Raw genomic sequence first — 15970 nt, 5'->3', positions numbered from 1 at the left:
CTGATGCCAATGTTTCCTTCTACCTCACTATAATGTCTCATACCTAGTTCATTAGAAACAAACAAAAAATGCTTTTCAGGCATCCACAACAAAAACCTTTTTTCAATTAAAAAAAATCTAATAAGCCTTAAAAATGATTAAAAAAAAAAAAGAACCTGAAACTGCCTTGTTTTGATGGTGCCATGATTATTTTTAGTAGCTACTGAAAAGGACTGAAAAAACTTCCTTGCTCAAAGTGCCCTCGTGGCTGCTTCCTGGGAGCCTCTATTTAGCATTCTGGAGTCCTTTCCAGGCCGGCTCCAGCCTTCCTTCATGGGATTCTTACACATAACTTGAGAGGCCGTATGACGCAGAAGACAGGGAACTGGACTTGAAGTGAGAAAAACCTGGGCCCAAATCCTACCTGGGATAGCAGCTGTGTGACCCCTGGAAAAGTAATTTTAATCTTCCTGTGCTTCAGTTTCCTATCTGTAACACAAAGGGGCTGGGATTCTTTGGTCTCTAAATGCCCCAGGCAGCTCCAGTCCTTCTAGGAGTAGTCTCCTGAGTAATCCACCTAACTTGCATTTTAGCCAAATTAGCCTCCTCCATGCTTCTTGTACATAGCATTTAACCTCTCATCTCATTCCTCTGTGCAGGCTTAGAGTGGACTTCTCGCTCGCCTCGGCTTCTTAGAATGCCAGCTCACTTCAAAGCTCAGATCAAATGCTGCCTTTCGTGAGATGACATTAGGCACCCACCCACATGAGACCTTTCATGTTGCTTCCAGCTGTTGGTTCTCCCTCCCTCTCGAATTAACTTTGCATTTACTCTTGATTAACCAATCAATCACCAAGCATTTATTAGGCTTCTGTAACATTCTGGGCACTATGCTAAGCGCTAGAATTACAAAGACAGAAGCAATTAGGTCTTGTCTCTAAGGTATTTACTTTCTTTCTTTTTTTTTTTTTTTTGCAGGCAATGGGGGTTAAGTGACTTGCCCAGGGTCACACAGCTAGTAAGTGTCAAGTGTCTGAGGCTGGATTTGAACTCAGGTACTCCTGAATCCAGGGTCAGTGCTTTAACCACTGCGCCATCTAGCTGCCCCAGGTATTTACTTTCAATATGGGAAGACGATATTTACAAATATAAGTACACACAAAATATATATGTTTTAGTTATGTGTATACATAATATAGATATATGTGTATATGTATATAGATGTGTGTGTATATATATATATATTATATATGGTATATCTTTTTTCCTTTTTTTTTTTTTTGGTGAGGCAATTGGAGTTAAGTGACTTGCCCAGGGTCACACAGCTAGTAAGTGTCAAGTGTATGAGGCCAGATTTGAACTCAGGTCCTCCTGACTCCAGGGCTGGTGCTCTATCCACTGTGCCACCTAGCTGCCCCATGGTATTTCTTTATATCTGCATGTGTGTCCCCTCTCCCCTGCTCCATCGCCCCAACATAAGATTGTTGAGGACAGGGCCTTTGTCAGTTTTGTCTCCAAGTTGCTAGTAACTAGGCACAGTGAGTAGGTGCTTAATGCATGAATGCTGATTGATAAATTTCTACTTTGGTCTCTAAGATCCTTGTCTCAAAGGAATTTACTTCAGAGGTAGATTTGTTTTCGATGAGACCTCTATAGGGCAATTCTCCCATGGCCTCCCTCTCCCCTAGGGAAAAATGTCATGAAGTCACTCATGTCTGGCTATCAGAATTCCAACTGTGGCTAAGGACTCCATGTGGTCTTCTGGTGCTATTATTAAATTAATAAACCTTTTAGAGGAAGAGCAGTCACTGCTATTCACCCAACACAAAGTGACATATTAATTCATTGGCAACTTCTTGCCATGTTCTCACACATGGGGTAAGCAGCAAATTGGGCAAGTCATGAAAATACGAGAAACAAACAGACACAGGAGATGAGAGGTGAACCATGACAGGGGTACTTTAAGGATCTTGCCTGCATGTGTCTATTAAAATATGCAGCACCTCCTCTCTTTTGTAGGTAAATCTTATTAAATTCATATGACACTAACTTGTATTTTGAGATAATTTGGATATGGACTATGTTGACTGTTCCTTTGTACCATCTCTGAAAAGGGTGTCATTAAAGGGTCACTTATGTTTGTGCAAACACAAAGTACAAACAGAAATACTGGAAAGAACATATAAACTATTTATATAAGCAAACTGTTTAAACATTTGTAAAGCATCCATTTTCATCAAATAATAAACCTGCTAGTACCAAACCATTACTATGCCTAGTAAGCGATCAACTGAAATAACATACCTAAAGCATTGTGTAAATCTTAACATACTCTATAAATGCTAGCTATGCAGCTATTTGTACATTATAGCAGGTTCTTTAAGGATATTTGTAAAGTGCTTAGCATAGTTTGCTGGCACATAGTAGGCACTTTGTACTTATTGCTTTCCCCTTTCCTACTCAGAAATATTTTGCTAACCTCATTTGAAATACTCTCTCTTCAAAAGTGGAGGGTAGAGGGGTTGCAGGAAACGAAATTTCTTTAATAAGTTTCTCTAATTCATTACTTCGGCTGCACCCCCCCCCCAAAAAAAACAATTTGGTCTGAATTAGTAAGGTTTTCCTGTACCTTATGCTGTGCTTTTCCCATATTCACAATGATCAAAAGTTGAGATGAGGTGAGAGCCAAGATCTTTTCCAAGCAAAGCTATTGAAATATCCTGGTTGGCAATTAATCCTTAAAACTTAAGATTACTTGAACCAAAGATTATGAAGAAAGCAAATTTCTCAGTAGGGCACAGGACTATTCCTCTTCTGAACATGATAAAATGTTCTTTAATAACAGTTCTCTGCCTGGCAGGACTTAACGAGCAACTGCTCTGATAACTACTACCTTCAAATCCTTAAGTGCAGGGGAAATATTTTGAAACCTGGCAGAATTAAAAAGGTGCCTTAATTTACTAGGAGTTTTATGTCTGCCACATGCAGACATCAGGTAGATTATTTTTAAATCAAAAAGTTCAAGTTCATGTTAAACCAGAGAAAAGGAAAGAAGTAAAGGCAAACCCAGCCTACTCTGGAAATATTGCTGATCCCAAATGTGAAAGTTCTTCATCTTCAATTGTGAAACCATTGCAATTAACCTACAGAGAGAAAAAGGGAGAAAGAAACAAATGAACAAAAGAAGAGTCAAAAGTTCCTTGGGGCACAAACTATTCTCTTTCTTTTTGACCCGTCTTTCACTAGAAAGACAATTTATGAGCATCTTTCCATTTCTATCCAATGCCCTTTCCATGACATGACTGTACCTCCTTTCTTTAAATATGATGATTTCGCTGCTGATCCCCTGTCAACAGGACATGTGCTTAGAGTTCTTTCACCAATAGCGGGGAGAGACAGGAGAAGCACTTTTCTACCTTTGCCTAGATTTTTTATTATCCTAGAACTTTGTTACATTAAAAAAAAAATGTTTAAAATCAGTGGGCCTAAATTAGCACGGGTTTAGAAATATTTTGGCTCTATAGACATAGAGATCAGTGTTATGGGACTTCTTGACCTTACAGCTCAACATAGGGTGGTGTGGGCTACTCAGAGATGAGAGATTTGTATCTGACTATTCTGACCTTGCCTTATTCCCCAATGACTATGGTCTACCAGACTTGGCCCTTTCTAAGCTGAAATTTATTTAAAAAAAAAAAAAAAAGGATCATGAAATTCACAACAGGATGACTTGCTTCTAAATCCCATAATACAATTCATGATGCCCATGGCTTAGCACCACCACTGTTAACTTCCAAAGCAGCAATAACTTGAAGAGGTTCATTTGGTCACCCACTCCTGTCCCTCTCCCCAGCATTGAAAGCCCTTCGTGATCTGACTTCAGCCTGTCTTTACAGACTGGTTAGACATTACACCCCCTGTTGTACTTCATGATCCATCCCAACTGCCCACACCTGAAGTTCCCTCCCTCATTTGGGCCTTTGATGGACTGTCCCCCAATTTTAAATGCTATCCCTGCTTAGCCTTGCTTCTCAGTAGCCTTTGATCCTTCTGGGCTCAGCTCTAGTGCCATTTCCCTCAAGAGTTCTTAAGTTGTCACCGCCCTTCCTTCCCATACTGCCTCTCCTCGCCAAGCCCCCAAATCACTTCCTCTTTGCTTTGTATACTGTACATCTTATACTTACTTATCTGTGAATATGCTGTATGCCCAAGTAGAATGTAAGCTCTCTGAGGAATCTCACTTGTGTAATCGTATGCACACAGAGCCTCAAACAGGATAGGTGTTTAATAAATACTTGTAAATTAAGTCATCTCCTATATGCATAGCCCGTTTTTTAAACAACCGTAAATATAAATGAGCTGTGGCATCTATGGGTACCACACATTTGGCCATAACTGTCAAAATAATTAGCTTCACTTAGTCTGGGCACAAATAGCCATTAGATCTTACATGGGTAACAGAAACAAAAAAAAAGTTACACTATAATGAGGAAAAAAAGCCCTTTATGGTAAGCTATGAGGCTTGGATGCTAAGTACCCTTAGGGAATTCATTTGTTTATTCAATAAGTATTTATTAAGAGCCTACTCTTTTTTTTAATTAATTAAATTTTTTTTTTGCAGGGCAATGAGGATTAAGTGACTTGCCTAGGGTTAGTAAGTGTCAAGTGTCTGAGGCCGGATTTGAACTCAGGTCCTTCTGAATCCAGGGCTGGTGCTTTATCCACTGTGCTATCTAGCTGCCCCCAAGAGCCTACTCTTAAGGAAGCTGGTAGCACAGTGGATAGATCATGAACCTGGAGTCTGGAAGACATTAGTTCAATCCCAGCCTCTGTCATTTACTAGCTGTGGGGACCCTGGGCAAGCCACTTAACCTGTTAGCCTAAGTGGAATAGAAAGCAAACATCCAATAATATGAATAAGTTGAGGGTAGCTAGGTGGCACAGTAGATAAAGCACTGGCCTTCAAGTCAGGATACCCGAGTTCAAATCCTACCTTGGACTCTTACTAGTTGTGTGACTGTGGATGTCACTTTTCCCAATTGTCTCAAAAAAATTTTTTTTTTAAGTAATAGGAACACATTATAAAATTGCAATTTTGGGGCTGGGAAGGACCTCAAGGGCTGAGTTCAAACTTATCACTTTAGATGAGAACACTGAAGCCCAGGTCAGTTAGATTACTTGCCTAATGTTATATATCTAAAGCATCAAGCTAGGATTTGAATCCAGGAGCTTTGACTCCAAATCTGGCACTCTTCCTGATAATATACTACACTGTCCTTCAGATGAATAAACAAGTAGACCAATGAAATAGCTATCGGAACACAGGCCACTCACCTAACTTCTCTGCCTCCCTGCCTCCCTATTTGTACAAGGGGGTAGTGGGAGTGGGAGAGGTTCTACTCTCTCTCCTTTCCCTACTTCAGGGGAGGCAGAAAGCCAGGATTTCTTCATGATAGCAAGAGATGCTAAGTTTATTTCTGGGAAGTCGTGATGGGTTTTCAAGCTCCACTTCTACAGCAATTTGCTTGGCAACTTCAATACCCAGGTAGAAGGAAAAGTAAATTTCACATATTCATATAAGAAATATTGGCCATAATTCTTCTCCCCACCCCACCCCCCCCGAAGTCAAATCAGGCATGCACACTTTGCTAAAATTATTTTCACAATTTAGACTAGATGTAGGCTGTGCACCAAAAATATCCTTCCCAACGATTTGTGGTGATTAAAACACACCTCAATCCCAATGAGGGAGTGTGGATATGTTCCACCGGCAGCTGTACTTCTGCCGGCAGCAAGTTCACTCACCAACTCTCTCTCCACATACTTAAAGAAAGGAAAGAACCAAGAAGTTGGAATAGAACAAAAATGGGCCACTCAGAGGCAGCATCAGAGACAGACCACATTTACCCTTTTTTTTCTCTTTTTTTTAAAGGATTTTCTTTTGAGATTTTATAAAGGTTCCCTCCCCTTTTTCTTTCCTTTAAATCACAGTCAAGAAGAGTATACCATCCCTATGTTGGCAGCAATATTTTTTGTATCAGTACACAATATAAATTCTGTATCATAGAAATTTGTTTTTTTCTTTTTTCATTTAAAAATGTCCATAGAATCCCACTTTACCCATCTCCCCTGCTTGAGCTTAGGGCTGCCTTTTTCAACCACCCCTAAAAGAATCACCTAGCTTGTTCTTTAAACCAGAGATTGGAGACTTGTGTCCTGACCTGCCATTCACTCTGCCCTAATCTCTGCCCTGAGTTTGTCCCACATCTACTACTAACTACCTACTGGTCTCAAGTCAGGTATCCTACAAAGACCTCAGTTTCTTAATCTGTAAAACAAAGGGGTTGGACTTCGATGACTTTTGAGGTCCCTTAGTAGCTCCATATCCATGATTCTATGCTCTTAGGTCTTAAAATTCAACACAAATCCATAAGATTACAGTCTTAGAGCTTGAAGGGACTATATAGGTCCTCTATTCCAATTTTCCAGATTAGGAAATGACATCCAACGTAATTAACTGACTTGCCCAAAGTCACACAGGGTAGTAAGTGGCAAAGGCTAGATTCAAACCCAGGTCTTAAGACTGAACTCATTCTTCTTTACACACACACCCCCCACCTTCTGTTGAGGGCATTGCCACCCTCTCACCATCCATATCCAGTCAGTTGCTAACTCCCTTTGATTCTACTCTGCATCTCTTATATCAATCACTTTCTCTCCACTCAAAAAACCTTTATTACCATTTGTCTGGACCATTGTAGTAGTCCCCATTCCCTGGTACTTTAAAAATAAATTTTATTGATCTTTTTTTTTATTGTCTAAATTTCTCTTAGCATTTCTTCCCTTCTCCCTCCCAGGGAGTTATTCCATATAATAAAATATATTTTTAAAGGAAAAAAAAAGAGAGGAATAGAAAAGAAAAATCAGCAAAACTAATCAAGACTAGCAAAAAGTCTGAAAATATATGTAACATTCCACACAGCCAGGGAGCTCTAAACCTCTGCAAAGGAGTGGGTAGAGGTATCATTTCATCTCTTCTTTGGGGCCCAGCTTGGACTGAATTTTGGTTTTTGGATTCTGCAAAGTTCACTTTCAGCTGTTTTGAGGTAGTAGCTCTTCCTATTCACACTGATGTAGTCATTATGTGTATTATTTTCTTGGCTTTGCTTATTTCACTCTATCTATTCATGCAAGGGCCAGCCACTTGGCACAGTCCTGTAGCCAGGAAGACTGGAGTTCAAATGTGGCCTTAGCCACTTACTAGCTATGTGACTCTAGCCAAGTCACTTACCCTCTCTGTGACTTAGTTTTCTCCATTTGTAAAATAGGGAAAATAATAGCATCTACCTCTGAGTGTTAATTTGAGGATCAAATGAGAGAGTATTTGCAGTGTTTTGCAAACCTGTAAGTGCCATATAAATGCTATTAAGTCCTTCCATCCTCCTCTATATTTCATGTTCATCGTCTCTTACAGAACTATAATGTTCCTTTATATTCATGTATCTCACTTTGTTCAGCTGTTCCCTAATTGATGGGCATCTACTTTGTTACCATAGAAAGTGTTACTATAAATACTTTGGTGTACATGGGACTTCTTATTAATTACCTCCTTAGGGTATATGCCTAGCACTGGATTCTCTGGGTTAAAGGGTAGGGTCATTTTAATCCCTTTATTTGCATAATTCCAAACTGCTTTCAGAATGGTTGTACCAATTCACAGCTGTACCTGCAATACATTAATGGTCCTCTCTTTTCATAACCCCTCCAAACTGACTGTCCAATCTTTAGTCATCTTGCCAATTTGCTGGGTGGGAAGTAAAGCATCAGTGTTGTTTCATTTGCATATTTCTTATTATCAATTATTTGGAGTGTTCTTTCATATGATTATTAATAGTTTACAATTCTTCTTTTGAGAACTGCTTATATCCTTTAACCATTTATTTACCCTGAAATTTAACAGCCTCTTAATTGGTCTCTTTGCATCCATTCTCTCCCTGCTGCCAAAATGATCTTCCTTATGATTCTGACCAAGTCATCCTCATGCTCAAAAATTTTCAATGAGCCCCTGCTGTCCCTAGGCTCATGCTTAGCCCAACAACACATGACACACTTCACTACTTTTCCAGCCTTATCTCACTTTCCTCTTTTTCATACAGGAACAAAGGGGAGAAAGGTTCCCCCCCAAATAAAACTTTAAAAGTGGATTTTAATTGTATTCACCATTCCCATACTCCCGAATCCCACAAGAAATGAGTTCTCACTATTTAGTTATTTGTATAAAATGTCTTCTCTTTACTGTTAGATGATAAGGCTTCTGAGGGTTAGGGTTGTGTCTTATTTTATAGCATAGATCACCATGTCTCACACCTGACAGGTGTTTAATGCTTGCTGAACTGAATATCAACAATGAATTTTATACAAAATGTTATCTCTACTGTTTTAGTATTTATACAATCTCTTTTGCCCCTAAAATGTTCAAATCATGCCCAGATTATATTTCCATATTTATTTTCACTGGATTCATCAGAAGCAAAGAGTATTTCTATTCTCATTTCATCCATGAGGAAAAACCTGTCCAGTGTCATGCAGAAAGGTAGTGTATATCCAGGCTACTGTCTAAGATTATATGCAAACCTGTCTATGTTATTCTCATTTGCAAAAATACTGTAGATGGTAATGGTGGAAGGAGGGGCGAAGGAAGGGAAAAACAGCCATGAATGAGACTATTTGAACCTTCTTACCTGTGCAAAAAGTGTAACCAGACTAGCATTGTCTGGGTATTCTATGTGCTTAGAATAAAAGTGATGGAGAGCAGCAATGTCACTCTGGATTAATTCTTTCTTCTCATTGTCCAGCTTATCCAGATCTATGGATAAAAAAAAAAAAATCTACATGTCACCTGATTCGACAGGTCACAGATATCAGCCTTCTCTTATCACAGAACTCAAGAACACATCTCTCCTGACCAGTTACCATTCTCCCTTCTTTTTCAATTTCAGGTTCCTGTTAGGTCAAGAGGACAATTATCTTCTAGAAAAAGAAATGCTTATTATTTCCACTTCCTCTCCTAACCTGAAGCTACTTGTGTCCTGATATTTCAAAATGACCACAGAAACAAGGAATTTGGGTGTGAGTGGCAGGAAATGCTGTCAGTCAATAAATATTAATCACCCACTATGTGCCAGATAGTGCCAGGCATAAAAAGAACGGTAAAAGGCAGCTCCTGCCCTGGAGGACCTCATAGTCTAATGGGGGAGACAACGTGCACACATCTATGTATCAACTCTTGCAGACACCATAAAGTGGAGAGAATTATCACAGGGAGCCCTTCCATATTAAGGAAGGTCTCTCCAAAGACCCCCAGAGTCAGGGGGAAGCTAGGTGGCACAGCAGATAGAGCACTAGTCCTGTAGTCAGGAAGACCTGAGTTCAAATTCGGCCTCAGACACTTGACACTAGCTGTGTGACCCTGGGCAAGTCACTTAACCCTCACTGCCCCGCAAAAAATCAAAAACCAAAAACCCAAACCCAAAACCAAAATAAAACAAAAAAAGACCTCCAGAATCATACAATCATAGGCTCTTAGATTGAGAACTGGAAGGGGCCTCAATGCTTAACAAGGTCATCAAATCCAATTGAGCTGAGTGAGAGAAGTTAGGTGACTTGCCCAGGTTCACAGAGCTAATCAGTGTCCGAGGAAGGATTCAAATCTAGGCCTTCTTGAATCTAGGTCTAATGTCCAATCCATTACAGCACCCCATCTTTCATCAACTGCACCAACATTAAGAAACTACACAGCAGTTCCCTGACAATACCTTCTTTGGACATCTGCTAACAACTTAATTTTGTAGTGCTAGTACTCCAGTAAAGTCTAAAAACTATTCTGCCTGCCAAAAAAGCAGATAGTTGACAGGATCAAAGCTGTATCATCAACTTTATGGGCTCCCAGCCCTCCTTTTCCACTTCTTAATAACCCTGTTTACTATGGAGAAAGGCTAGCTGGAAATTATTAGAAAACAGGCAAGCAAAAAACATGTAGGAAAAACAAGCTCCCTCTTCTTCTACTTGTCCGCCATTACATTTATGGATACCATGGTTTCTAGACTGGAAAAACTTAAGGTATTGGGACTTACGTGATTCAAACTCCTTTACAGCCAACAACTTCTCTGATGGTGTTCTTTCATGGTGTGTTTTCTGGTCAATTGGGAAAGAAAGTATACAAGTTCAGCTTTTGCCCTAAGTGCAAGATCACAGTTATAACTTTAAAATCAACACACAAGATTTAGCACCCCTCCCCCCATACCTCTTACATGCTTTCAAATGAGGTCACTATAAGTGTTTATAATGTAAGAAATAAAAATAAAAAATACATCAATAAAACTTTTTTTAAAAGAGTTTTATGCAAAAAGAGTTTTATCCAATGAAACCAACACTAACGCCAAACATACTCTTGTTTTGTTTTGTTATTTGTTTGTTTGTTTTTGCGAGGCAATGAGGGTTAAGTGACTTGCCCAGGGTCACACAGCTAGTAAGTGTCAAGTGTCTGAGTCTGGATTTGAACTCAGGTCCCCCTGAATCCAGGGCCGGTGCTTTATCCACTCACTGTGCCACTTAGCTGCCCCCTAAACATGGTTAGATGCCACAGAGTAGGTAGCAATGCCTTAATCATATATGTATTGTAAAGGCTACTAGGACATCTTCCATCCTTAGCAAGGGGAGTGCTAACTTTTTATCCTTTCATACAACACTCAAACATACTCTTTTAAAAAATGACCTGGTCCAGCCTAGAAGTGAAGTTATGCTTTCCCCCTCTTTCGTCCCATCCCCTCGGTGCTGACATCAAGAAAATCTGAATGGGGGACGGAATGATGAAGTAAAAAAACACATCACCTTACTTACTGAAGGACAGTGAGCGAACAGCACTTAGCTTGGTACCTGATGAACAGTAAATGTTTAATAAATGCTTGCCTGATGCTGACTTGACTTGACTTTCGGCCACCTTGCCTCAAAGGGCCATGTCTATGGATTAATCATCAAAAGGTCATAGATTTAGAGCTAGAAGGAACCTTATATGCCAAAGTCTCTCTTTCTCATTTTGCAATGGAAGAAACTGAGTACAAAAAGACTTCCCAAGGTCATACAGCTACTAACTGTGTGGGGTGGGATTTGAACCCAAGTTTTCCTGACTAGTACCATATCTGCTCATACCTCTCTAGACACTTCTTATTTTTTCCATTGTCCTGACACAAACCCAGGCCGGTTCCATCTGCCTATTGATCAACTTATAGCATTGCCTAAAGTAAATTAAGATTTCATATTCAAACAAAACCTCTTCTTGTATATAAAATAAAAAGAGCCAATAATGACTAGTATTTATATAGTGCTTTTTTCTCTTTTTTTTAATTTTTCTTTTGTGGGGCAATGAGGGTTAAATGACTTGTCCAGCGTCACACAGCTAGTAAGTGTCAAGTGTCCGAGGCCAAATTTGAACTCAGGTCCTCCTGAATCCAGGGCTGGTGCTTTATTCACTGCACCACCTAGCTGCCCCTCCCCCCCATATAGAGCTCTAAAACTTGTAAAACTCTTTATAGATAGTATCTCATTTGATCTGTACAACAACTCTGGGAAATTGGTGCTATTATTGAATGAAATAATATTTATAAAAGTGCTTAGCAGAGTACTTGGTATATAGTAGGCGCACTATTAAATGCTTATTCCATTCTCCTTTCCTTCTTCTGTTATAATCCCCATTTTACAGATGGGGAAACTGAAACAAATAGAGATTAAGTGACTTTGAGTGGCTGAGGCTGCATTTGAATTCAAGTATCCTTGACTTCTGGGTCAGTGTTCTCTCAGTGTTCTCTCCACCACACCACTCACCTGACTACTGCACCCATAAGCCCAGTGTCTGTGCCTTCTGCCTCTTTTGTCTCACCTCCAGCATGCCTGCCACAGTGCCAGGTAAGACTTTAAGCATATCACTGGCTTTGTTCTAAACTCCTGGAGAGGACTAACAATGCTAAGTGGGTTAGGAGTTGGGGAACAAGAAGAAATAATATTTGCAAGAACTCAAAGGCAGAGCTCAACAGCTAACCTGAAGCTCCTTCTTGGTCATTAAATTCAGGGTTGATGGTGGTTTAACAGACAGGTACAGCAAATATGTAGTTTCAACATTTAGTTTCAACTTTCCTAGCCCACTCCACCCCATCTCCATTTCCCAGTGTACAACTGGAATACTGAAAGCCTACACAGACTTGGTGATCCTTAAGCAGAAGACTTTTGGCAGATTTCTGGGCTGAGTAAGTTTCATTTAAAAATCTATGGTATTATATAATTACCACTGCAAACTCCTTACAATGGTGGAACAACTGGCCAAATAAATACCATACAATAGTTTTAGACTGTAACAAACTGTTCATTTGTGAACAACTTCTAGAAGGCTGTTATGTACCTAAGGTTAAGAACAATAACAGCAATAAAACCAGCAGGCTAGCTAATTAAGAGAATAAAAAGACCATGATCTGCTTTCCCTAAGAGGACTTGACCACAGCCACCCAAGAAGACAAGGTCTGATACCTTTCTCTCTATTTCTTGTATAATACAATAAAATCTTATAATAATAAATAATCTTAAATATATGTATGTATTATATTAAATATTGTATATCACACATAATTATCACACTTAAAGGATAATACATAAATATAGGTAATATGGATTATATAGATACATATGTGTATGCATGTCTATATACGTATAACACATGTGGCTTTTTTTAAAGGAACCTTCAGAGAAGGCAATTCCATTACTTCCTTTTAATTTCTCTGGCTATCAGAAAGTTCTTCCTCCTAGCTAACCTCTTATTACTAGAATGTAAGCTCATTTTCTCCTTTTCCTATCCTTGGTGAAAAATAAACTCTACCTTTCAACAGGATCTCTACACAGTCTTAAACACTGTTATTAAGCCTTCTTCCCTACCGCCCATTAGTCTCCTCTTTTCCCAGCATAAAAAAAAAAATTTTTAAACCAAAAAACAAACAAATTCCATTTTCCAAACCTAACCCTGTTATTTTCCATAAGCTGGTAGAGCCCAGAAGAGGACAGGGAACAGCAGTGAGTCTCTGACCATAGTGAATAGAGGAGAATTCAAAGAAAGATTATCTCAGTTTCAAAATGCTATACTCCTATTTACACCCTTCGTATCATACTTGACCCGTGGACATGTGTTAATCCTCTCGAATAAATTTGGCTTAGTTGAAAAATAGAAAAATGAGGTGGGGAAAGGGGGAGAAGAGGGGTTGGCGAAGGGGTGGATGAAATTTCACCTTTAAAAAGATTTACAGTAGAGCGTCCTTGCCAACAACCTCACCCTAACCAGAAGATCCTTGAAAGTATTTCTGGTATGTCCCTCCCATCCTACTCCACTGCAGTATAAAGACAAGTCATTTGGCCCTTTGCTAACCAGGACTTCTTTTGTCATTCTGAGATTAGATGTCTATAACTGACATAAAAAGCAGGGAAAGGCAAAGCAATATGGGAGCTGGTAGTCAGTCAGTCACCATGCAGGGGTAGTCAACTTCAAGTACATTAGGAATCTGGAAATGACTGGTAGCTTTCCACTGTGCCCCACCATAAGTACATATTCCTTTTATCTCCTCTTCTTTCTCTTTCCTCCCTCATAGCTCATGGGCCTGAAGTCAGGAAGACCTGAGTTCATATCTACCTCAAAAACTTACTAGCTGTGTGACCCTGGGCAAGTCATTTCACCTCTGTTTTCTCAACTGTAAATGGGAATAATAATAGCACCTACCTCACAGGGTTGTTATGAGGATCAAATAATATCTGTAAAGCACTTAGTACACAGTACCTGGGGCATGGTAAGTGCTATATAAATGTTTATTCATTCCCCTTTCCTTTCCCATTCCTCTTCACCAAATCTTTCTTTGTTCTATCTCTTCCACTGTACTTCCCAGCTATACTTCAAAGGGGCTTGCCAACATATACACAGTTTGGAACCACTGTGGGGGGGGCAGGCCCCTCAGGGTCAGACAAGTGCAGAGCATATCTCTTAAAACTATAACTTTTTTGCTGTCAGAAACAAGAATGCTCAACCAACACAAAGGAACAGAAATGAATATTAGGTAAATTATAAAGACCAAGGAAATGAGAAGAATACCGTGGCTTGCTTCTTTGTAGTGATTAGGATCCACAAATGTGGAGCATTACTTATAACATCAGATATTATGTTGATAAGTTTTACTGAGTTTTTCCCCCTCTTTTTCATCTTTTCTTTTCTTTTTTTTTGGTGAGGCAATTGGGGTTAAGTGACTTGCCCAGGGTCACACAGCTAGTAAGTGTCAAGTGTCTGAAGCTGGATTTGAACTCAGGTCCTCCTGAATCCAAGGCCGGTGCTCTATCCACTGTGCCACCTAGCTGCCCCTCTTTTTCATCTTTTTAAAAAGAAATTCTTTGTCATAAGAAATGACTCTCTGGGAGAGAGGAAGAAGAAAGATATGGAGAAATCTAAGTGATGTAAAAATAAAAGATATCAACAAAAAATTGATTTTAAAGAAAGCCCACTGAAGGCTTCAAGAATGATCAGGTCTGCTCCATTTGCTTCTACCGTCTTCTTGTCTCACTATACACACTACAACAAGAAAGTGACAGGATCCTGGAGGAGGGGTGTGTGTGGGGGGGGTGTGGGAGAAGAGGTAGAATCTTTATTGCATGAGATTCTCGGTTAGGAAAGGGAAGCTTGGGATGTCTCAAAGGATTCTCAGGAAAACTCTGGCACCCCAGGACTCCTACACAATGAGTCAAATTCCCTAATGGACTTGGAGGGTCACTAAGTTCCATTGAAATCCTTCAAAGTGGTGCTCAGAAGAGGTCATGCACTGATACCCCTAGAGATGCTCCCACAGCACAAACAAAATTCTGCATTTAAGCTTTGGTTGTTTTTCCCATTTGATCACCTAATACAGATATGATTAGGCAACTGAGTCAAACAACTTTTTACAAAAGAGCTGGCCATAACAGGTCAGTCAACCTTCTTCCTGACTCATAACAAAGAAAGATGGAAGAAAACAACAGTGCTAGAATGTGGTCCTTTCCCTCACCTGTTTGGCCAGGATCCTTGCAGTTAGCCTCACAGTCTCTGAGGGATTCCAGTTTTCCCCAAACACACACATGGCAGAACACTCTAGCTTGTGCATGGGCCAATCTTCTTTCTGAAAGGTTAAAGACAGTAATAATCATTAAAAAACAAACAAACCACAAAACACTAAAATAAAGTGAAGGAAGAGAGGATGCAGTCAGTTCCCCCAGTTAAGGTCAAGTGAAATGTGTTTCCTTTTTGAAAGCACGAGGAAACTCACCAAAGCTGAAGATAAAAACATCTTTTTAAGATAGAAAGAACTCTAACCTTGAGTTGGTTCTGACAGATGTTTTTGAAATGAGGAAATTTACTTTGTGCTGTTTGCATCCACATCTTGTATATTTCTATGGCAACTTCCCTTAGGAATCCAGTTTACTGCTCTGAACAACATACAATCCACTCTCAATTATTCATTTGTTCAGTCGTTTCAGTCATGCCCAACTCTTTATGACCCCATTTGGGGTTTTCTTGGTAAAGATACTGCAGTGGTACGCCATTTCCTTCTCTAGCTCATTTTATAGAAATGCAAAATGAGGCAGACAAGAGTTGAGAGATTTGTCCATGGCCATATAGCTAGTAAATAAGCATCTAAGACTGGATTTGAACTCAGTTCTGACTCCAGGCCTGGTGCTCTATCCACTCTGCCCCAATTATTCATACCTGTGGATTATTCAATTTACTAGATTATCCATGAAAAATGCATAATCCTAAAATATCTTTTCTTTGCAAGCCAGGCACCCTCTTAGACAAGTTTCTCTTACAGACAATACTCAAACTGTGGCAACTGATTTTAAAACCCCACAGAGGCAAACTTCTGAAAAGAAACAACTCCCCAAC

The 15970-nt window shown here is 39.6% G+C and overlaps 1 protein-coding gene and 1 non-coding gene across 3 annotated transcripts in view; both read right to left on the bottom strand.

Annotated features, from left to right (window-relative positions):
• SMYD2 (SET and MYND domain containing 2) overlaps nucleotides 1-15970 on the bottom strand; it is a 94014-nt gene that overhangs the window by 16682 nt on the left and 61362 nt on the right. For both annotated transcript variants that reach the window (XM_043964050.1, XM_043964051.1), the window contains exons 3-6: nucleotides 15096-15206; nucleotides 10113-10173; nucleotides 8721-8845; nucleotides 3055-3122 (exon numbers count right to left, since the gene is read on the bottom strand). In XM_043964050.1, coding sequence (XP_043819985.1) covers nucleotides 3055-3122; nucleotides 8721-8845; nucleotides 10113-10173; nucleotides 15096-15206 — 365 coding nt within the window. The remainder of the gene's footprint in view (nucleotides 1-3054; nucleotides 3123-8720; nucleotides 8846-10112; nucleotides 10174-15095; nucleotides 15207-15970) is intronic.
• Nucleotides 10603-10727, bottom strand: LOC122727169. The gene has a single exon (XR_006353115.1). It is a non-coding gene; the product is annotated as a U6atac minor spliceosomal RNA (small nuclear RNA).

This window comes from Dromiciops gliroides, chromosome 4 (genome assembly GCF_019393635.1).
Source record: "Dromiciops gliroides isolate mDroGli1 chromosome 4, mDroGli1.pri, whole genome shotgun sequence".
Classification (NCBI taxonomy): domain Eukaryota; kingdom Metazoa; phylum Chordata; class Mammalia; order Microbiotheria; family Microbiotheriidae; genus Dromiciops; species Dromiciops gliroides.
Note: the sequence above shows the minus strand (reverse complement) of the source record. Positions and strands in the feature narration are given on the sequence as shown.